Raw genomic sequence first — 14,141 nt, forward strand, 5'->3', positions numbered from 1 at the left:
TCTTCCAAAAAGCAGACAGCAATGACCTTAAGTAGCCAAAAAGGATATTATAAGATGCACCAGTCACATATGTGACAAGCCAAAAGCACAGCAATGGCATTCAATTAGTTGTTCTAAAAAAAATCAGCACCATCCATTTTATTTCCATAAAAGGGCAATTCAATACAGCAAGAGAAAAGTACTTTGATGCATATTTTCAGGATGTGCCTTCAGGTAACAAATGCTGCAATGATTTCATCTTTGAAACAACTTAATCTCGAGATTCCTCTTTTTCTATCTACAGACATGAATCCAAAGTATTTCCACACTGGGTATTTGGGATTTCTCAAACATCCCTCTCTCTGTGGCCGAGTTTGGTTGTGGATTCTCTGCCATCATTTCTACACGGTTGTTATTGAATTATTCATTAAATTCAGTTTGACCTACATTTTATTTTCAGTCAATGAAAGTGATATTATCTGACTCCTGTCCATCATTCAGGGCAGCAGCTCAGGCCCTGAGAAAGAAAACTGCAGTAGTACTGCTTATTTATTTTCAAATCAAATATTAGTTTTCGCAATTTGATTTTAAAATCAAATTTAAAATAATTTGCTCACAGCCCTTCTCACAAACTATACAATTGCAAGTATTTCCAGATCTTAGAAGGCTTTTAAACTTTTACTGACCAATTTATATCTGATATGTAAATGAATTAACAGGAGTAAACATTTACATATCATAATCTCTGCTGTTGTTCCTTTGCTTATTTGTTGTTTCCCGCACTGTTTGAGGCGAATGTGATGTATATGCAAGTAGACAAGCACTGACAGTCCACATACTTTTCACAACTTAATGAAGTCCTGCAGTCCATTGAGTGACAGCTCGTCTTTGTTGCAACAAAAAATATTCAGGCCGTCTTAATATTATACATTACATGTTTTAATATACTAGTAATACACAGTTAAAAAGAAAAAAGTGATATTTTTGTGCGTGACATCAGTCTTTCACACTGAGGTGGAGACTACCTTTTACCCTTCTGTTAAAAACAACACAGAGCAGTAATATATTTTTAATGAGGGACAGCAAAGGTGAAACATCTCACACCGGGAATGTGGTCTGAAGCTGTCATGTCTGGCACAGAGCAGCACTGTTCTGTAACAAGGCTTAGATCTGAGCACACATCTCAATTTCCCTTTATTTTACATTTACTTATGTGCTCTCAGCCACTACTGCTACTATTATCAATACCCAGTAACATTAACATACACCCACTTGACAAGATAAAGTACAGAAGCCCCTTATAGGTGAGGAGCATATGTTTAAGAGTTCCATAGGCCTCAAATTAGAGTCTGACCAATTTATCTGTTGATGGATTAAAACATATCATCTATGTTTAGTGTTAAACTGTTAATAAATTAGGCAAATAAGAAGTGCAAGAAAAAGCATCCTTGATTCAGGTTCTGCATATATGATTACATTTTGTGATTTTTGTATTTGTGTTTGCATAAGTAAGATAATAAGAGAATAAAAATCCCAATTTCAGAATAATACTGGGCTGATAGGGTTTTCTAGTCTATTTACCAAAGACAGGGTTGCATAAAGATTTCTACAAGGAGCTATTTGAAAATAAAATTTTTACAACAGCGTTCATATATATAAACTCATAAAAATTGAGAATGATAATCATCTAGCCACAACCTTTTCTTCATACTTTTCACAAGAAATGATGAGTTCACAGTTCAGATGAGCATATGATAATGCACTGAGACTGAAAAATAGAGGCCAATGGCTGAACCTGAGGCAAAAGAAACAGAAACACAATATAGCTGCTTCATTGGACTTGGATTTCTTGGAGTGAATACATTATGTATGGTGAAAGGGTAAGCTTATGCACATTAACCATTCTCAAGAAACCCAATGCAAGAAAATGGCTATGAATTTGAGAATCATATCCTCTTAATTTCACATGGCAGTGAATACAGGAACTGTCATATTCTATGCAAATGGGTCACCAGGGAAGCAGCTCAGCTTACATTTTGTTATGGTTTATTCCATCCAATAGTGTCAGTTGCCTTGTCGTATGAAATTTATAAAGGATGAGGGTCTAAGCTGCTGTGGAGAAGAAGAGTAGAAAGTGGGTCATAATCGAAAGATACAGTAGTCACTGCACTACAGGAGTTTGACCCTCAGCTTTCACCTATACAATCCTCTACATCCTCCCAGAAAGGTCAAGTTCTATTGTTTATGAAATCCCACATGTATAGACAGAGCCAACATTTCCCATTCATACTATCCACTGGAGCGGACTAGCCTGGTATATTACATCCTGCCCAGGTAGATAAAAACCCAGAGGAGCTTGTTCAATCTCATTTTTGGCCACACATGTAACTGAATGACTTGAGGCTTGTCTGTTTGCAACTGCTTGGTTATGTCTACCAATAGGCTTCATATGTGTTCAGGGATCCAGAGTAAATAGTAGTCTCTTCCATAAGTCTTCATGTAAGAGCACATCTATAAATTGCAAATTAAAGTGGGTTACAAACTGCATGACACTCTATGTACATCGGTTACATGCCGACCCACCCACCACCACAAGTAAATTCTCCATCTGAGGGAAACACAGCTTGCATGAATCCCTACAATACCACACAGCCGGATGGAGACCAAGCTGTGAAATGTACTGTAGAGTACCAGCGCATGGAAAGAACAACGGACTCTGTGGGGAAGCTGCTCCAGCAGCGACTGCCGGTCACTGTGAAAACAGGCAAACTAATGTGTGGCTGCTCTTCACACTGTGTATAAGGTGAATCCCTGCTGTCCTCTGCAGACCACAACACATTTACACTAGGAAACACAAAATGTTGTTGTCAATTTGACAATAGTACTGCAGCATCATCTTCTGGTTACCTTTCTGTCCCCATTCAGAGACAGCAAAAATCATTAGACTAGTTCACAACAGCAGTTTTTGACATTAGAAAAGAACACAATAAACCAAAAACATACAACACAAACATTCTTTCATGTAAATTAGGTCTGCATACACAGGACAGTGAAATACATTCATACGAAAACTGAAAGGATTGTCTGTTGAGAGGGTTAGGTTAGAAAAATGTAACTATTATTGACCCAGCATACAAACGCATGCACAGAAAAGAGGAACAGAACCTCTGAACCTGAAGTGTTACATTGATCAAATCAGAAACATCTACACAAGTACAATTTCCTGAACATAAACAAACTAAGCACTTTATAATAAACTCAACACTAGCATGACACTCAGTAGATTGCATTCCTGCCCCGAGGCAAGACAGTCCACTAACATTCAATCACGCTGCACCAAATCCTTCACTCCCATCAGCTGCTTTCAGAAATGCACTGAGCTCCGGAGAATCTCTGCACTTCCCCCAGGAGGAGGAGTAAGTGGGTAAAGTGTGTAGCCAATTCTCATGACTTTATCCATATGTCTGAAAACTTCTTTTTTTTCCATCAAGATCTATGAATTATTCTGTGGAAAAATGCCCCATCTCGCAACCTGGTTCTTCCCTGCCCCATACTGCATCCTTCCACCGTCTCATTGTAATCCATTTAGTAGTTTTTGTATAATCTGGTTTAAAAGCAAACAAGCGGAGATAAATATAACTGTTCAATATTCCTTCATCCTCTGTATGACCCCGTCAATGCTGGGTAATGCTCTCACTCGTGGTCATTGTAGTTCAATATATATTTATATATATCACTGCTCAACGATATAATCACACAGTTATGGCATTCTAGATAAAGACAGCACTAAATTAAGTTTCTATTTAAGTTTTTCTGTCTTGCTCATCCACATGCGCCCTGGGGCTGACCACAGGGTTCAACCCACAACACTGTGTGTGGAATGATCATTACAATCCTGGGTTTCAGTGAGAAGATGCACTGACTTTGTGTTGTGGAAAAAAAACACTAGAATAACCAAATCTTTTCTTGACTTGCGTACACTTATGGTGTTTTTTTTTCTTTGCCTTCTTACGGTTGCCTGATGTGGTGTTGTCAGTGGGAACAGTAATCTGTTGGTGGTTGGATTGTCCTTAAAAAATGCAGGGATCCGTCAAATTTAAAATATATGTTCGAATTACTATAAGGAACTGTTGTTTTCGTCATTTAGGAGACTTCACTGGTTGGTGTAGTCCCCACAGTTTTCAGAGGGAGTTTCCACAATAAAACCGAATTCAAAAGGTTAACACACCCCAAATGAATCAGCAGGCAAAAACCTTCGTGTTTGTTTTATGAGTGTCACGCAAAGAGAAATACGCCGCACATAATTTGGTATTAATATTTAATGGAAAGTAGAGAGTTGTGACAGAATATGTTGGCACTTTGCTTTATGTTCTCACTATAGTTGTGGCCGGCTTAAAACAAAAATGTTCTCAGTCATCTCAGTCAAAACAAACTTGGAAGCATGCTCAGGTAAAAAGAGATTGTGGGGAAGGGAACAGAACGAAAAGAAACACCACAAATCACTGTCAACAGAATCAAGAGGTCACTAGACACATTTATACAATTTTAACTTGATTTATGAAAAAACTATTAATGTTGTTTGGTATTCAATTAATAATTTACTGTCTAGTGTTGCAGTATCGACAGGACGCCACAGTACTTGACAAATCTAAAAACTAGTACTACTGTGTTACGATTTGACCTGGGAATATTCTATAGTAAAAAAAAACAGCAAAGGTGCCAGACAGACCTGAGAGATGTAGTTGACTCATGTCCGCCTGAAGGGCATGATTCAAGAGAAAGTCTTTTGGTGTTAGGGGATTTTAAGTGCTTATCTGACCTGCAAGAAAAGGTCATGAATGAATTCTAAATCCAACAGCTAAACAGCTGCAGGGATTTGATGTGTGTACTATACTGTGTATCGTCTGCTTCTTTTTTCATTCTTTTGCATTTTGAATGAGCTGCAGGCAACGTTAAATCTACTGTGTCTGTGGGAAGCTGGAGTGGGGGTGGGGAACAAAATTCACTGGTAGTCCTCATACATCTCGTGCTTGGATTAAGGACTTCCAGACAGATCTGATCGGGTTTAAATACGCAATGGGTTTTATGAATGTTCCTGCATCAAAAATCCATTTGTTTTGTTTTTTCCTCCATGTGCAACTCACAAATTAAATTTCTTACCACACATGCCTCTGACCAGATTTTAACCCAATGAGGGGATGTTATCACACCATGGCATGTGCACCAAAAATATACCTCTATTTTCTGTAAATGTGCAGAGTATTTGCATGGAAGCTTCTCAATTACTTGGCAGAATCAGTACCATGCTAAACAGATGCTCTCTTGACGGCAGCGAGCAGTGGTAGTGAGTCACATTATTCAAATGTGCCATGTGGAATTAGCATTAACATCCTGAGAGATTCTCAGCATGTAAACAGACTATAAACTGCAATCCATACATGACCTATATTTCAAAAGATAGATATCTCTAATGATGAATGAAAGTGAAAATCCCTTCTACTGGCACGTAAAAATGTGTTTCAGTGTTACAGACACAGAAGTCATGATGTATACTGACTGCCTGAGGGTGTCTAGACAGTTTAGTTAGGCTGAGGTTGGTTCATATTGGTTTAATGAGTCTTGACAGAACATCTCTCCTGGGAGAACATCTGCTCTGGGAACACCTTGGGGTTCCCAAGGAGGAACAGGGGTGAGGGACATTTGGACATTTGGACTACCATGCTTTACCTGCTGCATGACTCAAAGGGAGGGAGGGCTGGATGGAGGGATGAGCAACACATCTAGTGACAGAGTGATAATTATATTTCAATTAATGTGATAACTACATCCTGATAAACAATTTTACATTTCAATTCAAGAATTCAATTCATGACCTTTATTTTCATTTCTAACCAAACAACAAAACTGTGCAGTGTAGAATGAAATTGCGTTTCTCCAGGGCAGTGACATTTTAATAGTAGCTCAAAAACAGACAATTTAATCAATAAATAATCAGGTTATACAACAATAAAAAGCAATAATAATGAGACCTATGAGCAAAACATTTGGCCAAGTTAAAAACTGTAACATATTCCTTCATTCAGTGTTCTGATGATGGTGATGAAAAGCGCTCTCTAACCCGTCAGTCCAAAGTCTACCAGAGTTGTTCAACTGGACTGAAATGTGATGATGGCAAAGGCCATGGTGAATGAATTAATCATACTGAAACCTCTCAGTGACCCTCCTGCCCAGTGGACGGGGGCATTGTTGTGTTTCCCCAGTAATTTGTTTGTGCATTATTCATATTAATTGTATTAAGTACATTAGTTATAATTTATTATATCCAAGTATGGCTTTTTTTGCAAAATGCAAAACTTTGCAATTCACAACATAAGGGTAGCTGCATTAGAGTGATGGTTCCTCTCTCTCACCTCTTACCTTTAGCATTTAAATTCGTCTGCTTGACTGACTGAAAATTCTCGCTAACCCCGGCTGAAATGGCCCATCTTGCACATGCGGTAAAAATAGACTAGCGGAGAGATGGATAGACCCTCGTAATGGAATGTGATCAAGGTCAATGTAGTGAGGCTCAAAGACCTCCAAGTGCCTGGTGGTGACGCAACACTTGCAGAGAGGCAGGTTGGGGCAAAGCAGACACTCAGAAAACATCTTTACTCAAACAAATTCAGACCAGTTTTAAGGCAAAAGCAAAACATTCAAGTGATTGCTGCAATGAATCATTATCAAAAACATAAATGTCATAAGTGTCTGCTTTACATATTCCTGGTGACAATGAGGGATCTGGTCTGATAGAAATATTTTCACTTTCAACTGCCGATGACAGAGGGTTGATATTCAAGTCCCAGACAGGGCAGGTAGTGTGATTAAGAAAAGCAGTTCAAAGCATTCAGTGCTGAGCTCGGTGTTTGCTTCGATTCAGACTTGAATCAAACTTCCTCCCTCAGTCCAACTGCCTCAAAGCAAAGGCTTTCTCAGTGATTTAAATTCACAGAGGGCCTGATAGTTTCAAAGACCTGCTTAGCATTGTTATACAAAAGCTGAGGCAACACAGAGGTACAGGCTGGAGGCTGAGGGGTGTTTTAATATCTAGAGCACTTAAGGGAAATGTTGACACAAAACCACTGCACAAATGAATCCAATGAAATAAAAATAAAACTCTTCCTTCTTGAGCGTATGTACTTTGGTATAAACTGTATACAATATATAGAGGACAATACTAGCTACATATGTCCTCAACCTCCAGTCCACTGAGCCTGGACAGTTCTAATTTTAAATTCATAAATATAGGTCAGCGATTATGCCCTGCTTAGCATGGGGGTTTACATTATACATAACACAGTATTCCCTGTGTAAATAACATTTGAATCTGTGATACCACTTAGCAGTGATGTAATGTGCAGCGGCTGAATATGTGCTAGTACAGTGACAGCTATCCTTGTTGTTTCCTGTTATTTCATACATGCTGCATCTTCAGCAGAGGAGGAACAGGCCACGCCATGAATTTACTACATCTCAAACGATAAGCGACAAGGGTGTTCATGGCATGTTAAGCCTTTGAGTGCACTGTACAAGATGGTTCAACCCCCCCACGGCGCCATCAGTGCAATAATCCTGCAATATTCCTGTAATGGACCACTGGTTTGACCTTATCTATACTGACACAACATGGATAAAGTCCATAAGTAGACCTTCCCTACAGTAGACTACATGGTGAGCAAGGAGTGTGTAGTAATGGAGAATGGACATACTAATAGAGGATCACACTGCAACATGACCCAGTAGGAATATATGATTGTTTTTTTCGCACTGAGACGAACATATAGCACAACATGATGGGGATCTGCTGTTCCAATGGTTCCAGGCTTGTGTGGTTTCTCCCCCTGGACAGTTTTTGACACAGTCTGTTCAAAGATCTAACGCTGATCACCACATTGTGTTTATGTGATAAAAGTGAAAGAATTTTTGAATTCATCAACACAAGGCATGTAAAGGTAGTAGACAGTCTGTAGTAACCTTTATATATTCTTAAAGGTTTGACTTGAATCATGAAATAGTAAAAATCTGATTTAGTTTTACTGAAAATACAAAATGAAAAAAAACAAACATTCCCACTAGTAGCAAACAGTATAAGTAATAATTATGGATGCATTGCTCTGACTCTATCAAAATACAAATTCCATCACTCAATATAAACTATCAACTTTTTAAAATTTAAATCTGTATATTGTACAATGCATGGACCTCACTAAAGGTTTTCATGTGGGGTAACATGAGGTGATTTGGCTGCTGTGACACGAAAACCATGTTGGGAGCCTGCTGAGTTTCAGTAAATGGAATGGAATGGAAAGCTTAAAAGATTGATCCACTGAATTAGGCCTGTATTGACACTGACAGAGACCCAGTGGGTTGAATCAGTGCATCCCTCGTGGTCTGCACAAATTAGTAGAAGGTTAAGCAGATTTTCAACACAGTATTTTTTTTAATTGTTGCAACTAATATTTATATTTACATTGGAATATTACCAGACATGCATATTAGACCACACAGTAACATCTCTCTCATTATCTGTACCCACTCATCCTGCTCAGGGTTATGAGGGGCTAAGAAGCAGGGAGAAGAAAACTATTGATGTTATCAACCATTAAACTACAAAATCACCTCTCTCCTTTATTTACAGATCCTTTCTGTCCCTCATTACGTTGCACTGGTTCTCATGGTGAAACTGAAGCTGGTGTTTTAAAACCAACTGTTTTCAATAAAAACATGTCTATTCAGTCTCGTTTTTATAGCGACAAAGGCAGAGACAGCTGTCAGCTGCTGCAGAGCTTGTATTTTGCCAGGCTCTATTCAGAGAGGCTTTTCTTCTGTCAAAAAGGCCACTTGCTGGTTTTTCTTGTCCTCCGATCCTCTGGCAGAGCAACAGAGGGAAATCTTTTGAACAACTAAGATTTGTTCCCTATTCTCAGATGTTTTCAGGCCAGAAACTGCAATGAGGCCTTCTGGGTAGTTGAGGCACATTGTTAAGACGACTAAAAAGGGACAATACCAATCAGGGTTGGTGGGTCATGAACAATGTAATGAATGTTTTTTTGTACAAAGCTTATCGTGTGACACTCCTCTAGAAAGCTTGTTAGTCATCTTGACAACTTGAGTTCAAATCGACAGGGTGTGTAAAGCTTTTAATTTAACTTGAAATTCTAAACTTGTAAATTATGAATGAAGTCAAAATACTGGAGTGTAAAATGTGAGGACAAGACTCGACTAAAGCACTTACAGCTCCATTAAAGCAACGTCTGGCTGTGAAATGTTTGTTTAGTTTCTACTTTGGTGAGAGGCAACCTTATGGGAGTTTTTATTTTGAAGCCTAATTTTGCTTTTCCATGTTGCCTTTGTGTGAAATCAATTTTTGGAAAATCCCTAATACACTTCCAGTGAAACACTTGTCGTGGTGCCAGTGTTCAGGTCATTTACAGCTCAACCAGCTTTAATCGCATTAACTTTTTTTCTCCTCACTCTCAAAGTCCCCAATCGGTCCTGTGGGGCCTGCATGAACTAGTCATGCGCGAAGAATAGTCAGAAAAGCACATTACTCATTGGGAATTGATTGCACTATCAAACCCAGACTGCGGCATAGTGGGACTGCAGATCAAAACCACTGCCATTTGTGAACTGCAGACAGAAAAGCCCCCGAGGAAGAGCCATACTGCTTTTCGATCTCAAACATAGCCGATGTAGACAAATTGATTTGATTTGATTTTTTTAAATTGCAAAGGTACAACAATAAGAACTTCATTCCAATAAAGTGTATCAACTGGAAGACTTTCTATGGTATTTGTATGTTGAGTTTAAAATGTTCTTCATTCTTCAACCAAAGATCATTGTGAACATTTTCCCTTCATTTCTGTGTGAAGTGAAAATCAAACTTGTGGTAATGAGACACAACCCAGACTTTACATGACAGTTCTGTGACAGCACCCTGAAACCATCACTTGACACCATTTTGACCAATAAGAACAGAAAAGCACAACAATGAATTATACTATGGATTATATAGCAACTAGAATGGCAAATGTTGAGCACATATCTCTGCCAAAGCTCATGAAGTCAATCAATCAAACTCAGTAAATATCAGTTAAATAAATATGCCTGTTTTTCTCATCATACTCTATAAATGATTCCCTGTGAAATTGGTAAAAAATATCAAAATATGCTGTATCTCTCAAAAAAAATCATGGATCTGCTCCAAAATTGAATGGGTTGTTATGATGCATGTCGGATGCTTCCATCAAGTTTCGTGGAAATAGTTTTTGCATAATCCTGCAGACAAACAAACATATGGCAGAGAACCAAAATCACGAACTATATCTAATCACAAACCACAGCACATATTCTACTGTTATATTGGCAAAACTTCTGCTGAGGTTTGAGATAAAAAAGGCTTGCTGGCAGTTAGACTTAGCCTGAAGCTGTATGCTATTCCTGGTAAGAAAATGGGCCCTGCTGGCCTACATACCTGCATCCTGCAACAGTTTCATGGACTAGATCTGATGAACCAAAAAAGCCAAATTGCTCCAAAAGGCTGTTATCACGCAGAGCCGACCACTCTGACCTGATTGTTTTAAATCAAGCTGCTGTGAAACAAGCTGGTGCTCAATACTCACACATTTGTTTTTATAATGCAAGTACAGAGAAGGATCAAAAGGGACGAACTTTATGAGCCGAGAAGTTTGCCGAACCTCCTACTGAAATGTGGGAGCATGATATAATACTCCAGATGTTCACCACATCCAGTCAGACTTTGTTACTGAGGCTCTTTTTTACTTAGTCGAGGAGGCATCAACTAACTCTTGAGTGTAGCTACTATCCCATTGACTAGAGTCAAATCTCTTTCAGTGCGATTCGTAGGTTTTGCCCCGTGAATGAACTTACAGCCCTGAATGACTGTACTGACTCGAGAGCTGGAGAGTTTTGGATTGTTTTTCTCGTTGAATCTAACTGTGCTACTATTGGTTGAAACCTACAAAAACATTGTAAGTAAACCACAAAGTGCCTGTGCACTTACTAGTTTGTAGCCTCTGAATCTTTCATGAACAGCATATGCTTGTAGCCGTAAAACTGTCCGGAACCAAACAGTTTTATATGTATGGTGCAACTATTTTAAAGCTTGTGGCAGTACAGAGGAATTAAATCAACTTTTCCAAATAGATGGCCATGGTTAGAATAAATTAGAATATGGCAAATGGGCACATTTCCACAGGAAGGCTTGGGAAAATCCACACTAATGTGACTTAGGCTTATAATTCTCTATGATTTGTTGTGACAAAAAGATCCGTTCAGTCAAACTGGAATGCTGTTTCTAGCTCGTCAGTCCTTCAGACCACATTCGTTAATTATTGAGGAAAAGTGTTTTAAACTTGTGTCAGCTGAGGAGAGACAAAACCAAGACGAGGATTACTGTGCATTAAAAGAAAAAGTTCTGTCTCGGCTGAGGGCCACTGCTGTGACAACCTAAAGTGTGCCATCTGTCTGGATGTGTAAAAATATTCTTGGGTGGTTCAGTATCTCCAACAGTGCTACTTAGCAGGGATTCAGTCTGACAGTGTGTTACGATACAGCTGCAACAGAATGATATCACCAGTAGTGCCTGCTCGCAGACAGCAGTTTTTGTGACACAATCCAATCCAGAATCCATCAATCACGCCCTGCGATGATAGCGACAGATTGTTGAAAATAACCCCAGTGCCTCTCAGCTTCTCGTCGCACTGGCTTCTGAACATTCAGTGAGTATATTAAGGGATTTGGTCAATACCAAAGTGGACTGACTATTCTGAGCAATTACATTAACTAACAATCTCTGCACTGTCTGCAGGCAACACAGACTGGACTGCTGTCAGAACAGAGAGGATCCCCGGAAACAAAATGCCACACCATCAGTAAATGTGTCATTCATCCAGAGTAAACATCTGTCGCTATAGCGAACTGATCCATTGCCCTACTGAGCTCTCCCTGTGAGGTCAGAGGGCCTTTAAGTCTTGACAACAACATGTGATGTGTTAACTATGAGCTACAGGGCTTATGTTTAACAAAACTTAAAACCCTGATGTCTTCTGAATGTCTGGAGCTACGGCATTTTGAGTTCTGGTTTAGTCCTTTTCCTCCCGTTGATCAGAAGCTATTTAAATTTAATCATGAGCCTTTCATTCATTCCTTTGCACACACAATGTCTACACCCTGCTCTGACCAATCACATGCAATGATGTTCAGCCTCTTCCTCAAAGACACTTCCTTTATGAGATCAAACTCCGGAACTAATGAACGACCCACTTTGCCTCCTGAGTCACAGGTGCCCTTGACATTATAGCAAAAATATTAGCCGTGTGTTTAAAGCACAGACACTCTGAGCTCAAAACTCTTCCACAGATTTATAGCTATATAGATTAAACACCCTATTTTTGAAGTGTGAAAGTTCAAGTTCACTCCAGTTCATTGAAAGTTGAATGATTCTGGGAAACTCCTGACATGCGTGAGACAAGTAATGGAGCAAAAAGACAAAAATAACAGTTGGAAAGCCGGCCTAAAGTGCATCCATCCATCCATTATCTATTATCCTTTGAAGGTCGTGGGGAGAGACGGAGCCAGTCCCAGATGACCCCGCAGTGAGAGGCAGGGTACATCCTGGACAGTAGGAATCGCACGGCAAACACACAGAGACAAAAAAACATTTCCACTTATAGTCACACACAACCGAGGTGCTGTTCCACTCAGCACCCAATTAAATTAAAATTAATTAATTTAACTGAACTAGTGAGAAAACGTTTTGAGCAAATTAAGAGGCAGGACATTTGACGACACTGAATCATTTCCTTTGCAAAAAGAAACCAAAGCATCAATGGAGAGACAGAGAAGAATCCCTGCACGTCAGCACCATCACACAAATTTGACACACTCTTCATCACTTACATAACAAAGTGAGCATGTTAAATTTCACGAGACAGCGCTTTGAAAGCAAGCAACATAGCGTAAAGTGAAGCAAAGATTGCCTACCTTATGGGTGTAAGGTGCTTCTCCAAGGTTAATCCCATCTTTAGCAAGTTTATCCCTCATCAGTACCTTCAGCTTCAGTTTGGGATAAGTCACAAAGTCATTACAATCTGTGAATCTCAGGTTATGGTTTCCAGGACAGGAGACCTGGTGCACTCCTGTGGTCCCTGTGTGTGACCCCAGTGTCAAGAAGTCATCCTCTTGGTTTGACTGTGACGTGTGGTGACAGGCAGAGGCATCCAGAGGCTCTAAGGTGAAATAGTAACCCGTTGCTTTTCTATCCTCCTCCTCTTTAAGCCTCTCCACCGCTGTGAGCAGCCTGTGCCTGTGATACTGGATGCGGACACCTATGGCATCCAGGTCCGGTTCCCCGATCTGTTTGCAAACCTCCAAATCGTCGTACCCGTTGTCTATGAAGGCCTCCACATACTGGGAGAGATGGAGCTTGGAGAGCCACTCGAGGACGAGGTTTGGCCCCTGGCTCATCTTGAGACAGGATGCAGGGAGGCGTCTACCTTAGGTGCAAACCATCATCTCCATTCACATTGCTGCTGAGGCTCTCCAGCGCTGTGACCCATGTAATCCCCACGTTACACACAGTTCTAGGGTCAATTCTCCAAAGCAGACACATCTATTAGATGTTGGAAGAGGCCTAGAAAACAGAGCAGACACACAGTTAGAGATTATACTGTAGGTGGTGAATGAAACACTGTTCACTGTCAGAATGGAAGATGAACGTGTTTCTACTGTTGATGACCACTCAAACCGCTGTTGCACAAAGACACACTTTACGCGATGGTGAGACAAATATCGCAGGTCAAAGTTCACCAAAGTTGAACTCCATGTGAAGCCACGCTGCAATTTACCGCCTCGGAAATATCTGTGTCTTGCCTAAGGACACAGAGAACCAGGATCGAACTATCGACCTTCTGGTTGTTTGACCCACTCAGCCTCCAGAAGCCATTTAATATGGGAAACATAAGGAGAAAGAGGTTTTCTTGTGCAAAGACAGTTTCAGGGTCGATTGTTGACCCGGAACTTTGACATCTCCTGGGGGCATCTCCTTTCTCCCAAAATTGTTCTTGTGCCACTGAACTACAGTTTTGTCATTCCCACATTCA

General features: G+C 39.9%; 1 protein-coding gene across 2 annotated transcripts in view; it reads right to left on the reverse strand.

The window, feature by feature from the left end:
• sash1b (SAM and SH3 domain containing 1b) overlaps positions 1-13,649 on the reverse strand; it is a 43,748-nt gene extending 30,099 nt beyond the window's left edge. For both annotated transcript variants that reach the window (XM_020098152.2, XM_020098151.2), the window contains exon 1: positions 13,024-13,649. In XM_020098152.2, coding sequence (XP_019953711.2) covers positions 13,024-13,506 — 483 coding nt within the window. In that variant the 5' untranslated portion in view covers positions 13,507-13,649. The remainder of the gene's footprint in view (positions 1-13,023) is intronic.
• Positions 13,650-14,141: the final 492 nt, after the last annotated feature.

Source organism: Paralichthys olivaceus, chromosome 12, assembly GCF_024713975.1.
Source record: "Paralichthys olivaceus isolate ysfri-2021 chromosome 12, ASM2471397v2, whole genome shotgun sequence".
In the NCBI taxonomy this organism is placed as follows: Eukaryota; Metazoa; Chordata; class Actinopteri; order Pleuronectiformes; family Paralichthyidae; genus Paralichthys; species Paralichthys olivaceus.